This window comes from Mandrillus leucophaeus, unplaced genomic scaffold, assembly GCF_000951045.1.
Source record: "Mandrillus leucophaeus isolate KB7577 unplaced genomic scaffold, Mleu.le_1.0 Scaffold527, whole genome shotgun sequence".
Classification (NCBI taxonomy): domain Eukaryota; kingdom Metazoa; phylum Chordata; class Mammalia; order Primates; family Cercopithecidae; genus Mandrillus; species Mandrillus leucophaeus.
In genome coordinates, this window is record NW_012105664.1 from 118,448 (window position 1) to 122,913 (window position 4,466).

At 41.4% G+C, this 4,466-nt stretch overlaps 1 protein-coding gene across 1 annotated transcript in view; it reads right to left on the minus strand.

The window, feature by feature from the left end:
* Positions 1-433: 433 nt before the first annotated feature.
* Positions 434-4,466, minus strand: part of IARS (isoleucyl-tRNA synthetase) — an 87,805-nt gene continuing 83,772 nt past the window's right edge. The window contains exon 32 of the mRNA XM_011996872.1: positions 434-978. Coding sequence (XP_011852262.1) covers positions 896-978 — 83 coding nt within the window. The 3' untranslated portion in view covers positions 434-895. The remainder of the gene's footprint in view (positions 979-4,466) is intronic.

Here is a 4,466-nt window from a genome sequence, read left to right on the forward strand (position 1 = left end):
AAAGCTAGGCTATTTCTACCCAATTCTGAACTCTACTAAAAGGAATCCTTGCCTGGGAACTCTCCATTGGGCTGACCGACTTTGTCTTAGAGTTGCACTGCAGTCTGAGTTTTTGCTAATCAATCTTTGTTTTCTCTTGTTACAGGTGTCAGACCCACACTGGAGTCTGAAGGCTCTCTTGACCTACACCTGCTCCATCTCTGGTTTATCCTCCAGTTGTGTTTCCTCTAATAAATTCTTGCACATCTAACTTTGTCATGTCATCTGCTTCTTTGAGGACTCAAATTATCACCCAGAATTTTGGGAAGAAGTTTTATTAGATATCTAGTCCACTGTCTTAATACAGAAACCACCGTGAAGTTTTTATGTTCTTCAAAGATTACACATTTCAAGTTTCATCTATCTGTGGGAGAATGAATTACTTTCAACAGAGTTATATCTGAGTTTGTTTATTGTTCTGATTTACTGAAACTTAAAATATTCCATCAAATTATCCAGGAAAATCCAGGTGGCAGAAATATATAATATGTCCATTTCATCAAGAGGTCTCAAATTTTAAGAGGCCAGAAAATGATATATATACTATGCCATTTAAATCACTTCTACCTTCTATACTGAAGAACTCAAGTATAGAAATAAACTGTGGTGCTGAGGTAACACTGTAACCTGCTCCCAACATGACTGCATAGGTGTCTAAGGTTAAGTGTGAAGATTACTGTGAGGTCTCAAGTTACTTAACTCATCAATCCCATTTGTATTTCAATCCAAGCAGCATATTTTACATGCACCTGAAGGAAACATCTTCAGTGTGTTCATGTGTGTGTCTATGTGCACATATGTGCAGGGGATGGGTGTAATCAGGGAAAGGCTGACTGAACAACACTGAAAGGGCATGCTAGAAGTCTGCTGTTGTTGGTAATACAGAAACATACACAGTCTTCATATTCAAAGTCTTCACGGGGATGTCTTCTGTAATTTCTAGAATGGAAAGAAAAAGTTGAAAAAAAATCAGTATTTTACCTATTGGGGGTGAATATTTAAAAAAAAGTTAACTGCTGTGTAGTAAGGAATTTGGCTTTAACCTAAGAGTTCTGCCCTTTGCCCCAGCTCCTGAGTGGAATCTCTAAATCCTTGGAATTTCTTAGTAGGAGTCTTTGTTTCTCATGGTGGGCACGTTCACCAAACCTGACAGTTGTTGCTAATGAGGTGATTCAGTGTAGTGTTGGCCACGACAGAAAGACAAAGTATACGATTTAGGATGGGGACGCTGGGTCGCATGGTATTATCAGCTGAGAAAGACAGCAATCATGCCTAGAGAATGAAACCTCAAAAGAAACTGGCACCAAGGCTCAAGTGAGCTTCCCTGGTTGGTACTACAGTCTCTGTGTTGTCAGATTAAGGGATGGCAGAAAGAAACATTATCCGTGACTCCAGGGGTCTCTCTCTCGCTCTCACTGCTTCTAATGTGTATCCTTTCCCTCCCCTAATTCAAACCATGAGTGTAATACCTTTCCGTGAGTCTGAGTCCTCCCAGCAGGTTACTGAACCTGAGAGTGGTTTAGGAAAATCCCTGGAACTTGCAGTTGGTGCCAGCAGTGATGGGGGTCTGACGTGGATCCTTTACTGAGTTCACAGAACCCTAACACTGTGCAGGTGGAGTCAGATTTTGGACAGACTCCTGGAGCCTTCTGGAGGACTATGCCATCACCTCACAGTTTGGCTAACTCTGGGTACTGCCAAGATGGTTGTTTTTCTTCATAAACAGATACTTCCTATGTCTACAAGAAAAGCCCAGAAGCTGTGCCAACTCAGTATCCCAGATATGTGGTTTCAAAATATGATTCTCTATAATTTGAAGAACAGCTATTTTCTATGTCTGGAGAAGTAAGAGTACATAATAAGCCTAGGACATGTTTGCTATGTGAGAAAGCAAGAATTTACCAAAGACACAGGATCATGTTAAAGAATACAGGATCCAATATGGCCAATAAGGAAAACTCTGAGCATCCAAAAATATAACCCAAATGCAATTGATTAAAACACAGTGAATATACCATTCAAAAAGAAAACAAAGAAAAGAGAAAATTAAAGTTATCTGCCTACTGTGGAGCATTTTGCTTCTAGTCAGATCTGAATTTAAAGCAAACAGATGAGCTTTCTTTAAAAATAGCTCTTCTCCTACCTAGCAGGCAATCCTAGATGTGAGAACACTCTCAAAGCTACTTCCTTAATAGATAATCACAGGACCTGGAGATGATGTTTAGAGTTTAGTGGAGCAAGCAAGAACACATGTAAGAGTTTCTAAAATGGTCAACATTTTGTGGCTCTTCTAATTTATCAAGTTACTGATACTTTATGAAAGACAATTCTGAGAGAAAAGGCATAATGAAAATGAAGCTACAGATACTAGATTAGAAAGATACTGAATTAGAAAAAGTTCCATCTTTGTGGTAATCTTAGGTAAATCACTAAACCTTTAAAAGCTCTCACCTAAACTTTTGCCTAGCTAACATCACAGAGTAAAGAGAATTTCACAGAAAGGCAGCAGAGAATACAGAAAGGTTATGTGAATTGCAGGTAGTATTATAAATACATAATTCACACAGACACGATTCTACCCCTGACCAGCTTCAATCATGCCACTGCATTTACTTGCAAGAACAAGTGAGAGACAAATGTCATCTTCAGCTCCACTGCACAACAGTACTTGGTGACCAATGGATCTGAGAGACAAGAAAAGAGTTATGAATTACCTCTAAAGTTTTATATAAGCTTATCAAAATAGAAAGCTACAGTATTAGATGATCTACTACCATACCACAATGAAAGAGCCAAGTGTGTTCGAGGGAGAGTGAAAAAAGCCTTTGATAGAGTGAAAGACTCATGGACAGAATTAGCAAGACAGGAAAGGACAGAATCACCAGAGCAGGAAGGATCTTGGGTGGAAGGGAAGATTCTGAAGCATAAGAGAATACGGAGCTTTGGGAGCTCTAAGCGAAGGAACAAAATCGAGGCAGGAATGTTCATGAAGACAGCTCCGGCGGAAGAGTACAGCCTGCAGACTGGTGACTTTGATGGACGATGAGGCCCGAAACTAGATAAGAGGGAAAACGACCAAGGAGAGTCACTGGAAATAAACCCAGGGAGGGAAGGAGGAACCCAAGAAGAAACAGAGCTTTAGTATTTAACATTATGACAGAAAATTTACAAGTATGATATGCAACTAAATTAAAAAAAAAATAGCTGCACAGGAAGAAAATGGGAGAATTCCACAGGCCAAAAATAATGAATATGGGGTCTGGTGGCCTAATGCTTTGGGCACTAAAGAGCTAGGAAAGCAGGGAAAGAAACGCCTCCGGTGTATACACACTGGGAAGTCCAACAAATCTCTGCTGAAGAAACTGGAACTTCCAATAAGAAACCCATAGCAAAAGGGTCGGTCTGAGTAAGTGCCTTCACCACAAGAGAAAAAGTGAAGAGAATGTAATCGGTTAATAATGGCCTTTCAAAGATACACCCAGGTTCTAAATTCCCAGGAGCTGTGAATGTAACTTTATTTGGAAAAAGAGGAAACAGAAGAGAAGGAGGCAACGTGACCATGGAGTCAGAGACTGAAGTGATGTGGCCACAATTTAAGGGATGCCTGGAGCCACCAGAAGCTAGAAGAATAAGGAATTCTCCCACAGAGACTTCAGAGAGACTGTGGCCTTTCTGACCTCCAAGGCTGTGAGAAAACAAACCTGCTGACTTGAGCCACCCCATTTGTGGAAATCTGTTGCAGCAGCCACAGACACCAATACAGAGAGAACCGCCTCACTTAGCTTTGTTTTGCAGTAGGGATATACAGATCCTGTCTCCATCAGAACTCCTGGCCTTTGTGTATGACTGGGAAAGTCATAGCTTTTTTTTTTTTTTTTTTTTTTTTGAGACGGAGTTTAACTCTTGTCGTCCAGGCTGGAGTGCAGTGGCCAGGCTGGTCTTGAACTCTGCCCACCACAGCCTCCCAAAGTGCTGGGATTATAGGAGTGAACCACCACGCCTACCCAGTCAGTCACAGCTTTCTTAACATTCTCCCTATGGTCCAAAATAATTGAGTTTAAAGTGGGTCTGGGTTGACAGTGTCTCCAAGGGACTAGACATATGCTTCTTAAAACTGGGCTTCAACAGAAACATAACAGAACAAGCAAAGCAGATGGGCAATGTAAACAGAAAGATGGAAACTCTAAGAAAGAACAGAACGGGCTGGGTGTGGTGGCTCACGCCTGTAATCCCAGCACTTTGGGAAGCCAGGAGTTCGAGACCAGCCTGGCCAACATGGTGAAACCCTGTGCCTACTAAAATTACAAAAATTAGCTGTGCATGGTGGCACATGCCTGTAATTCCAGCTACTCGGGAGGCTGAGGCAGGAGAATCACTTGAATCCAGGAGGTAGAGGTTACAATGAGCTGGGATCGTGCCACTGCACT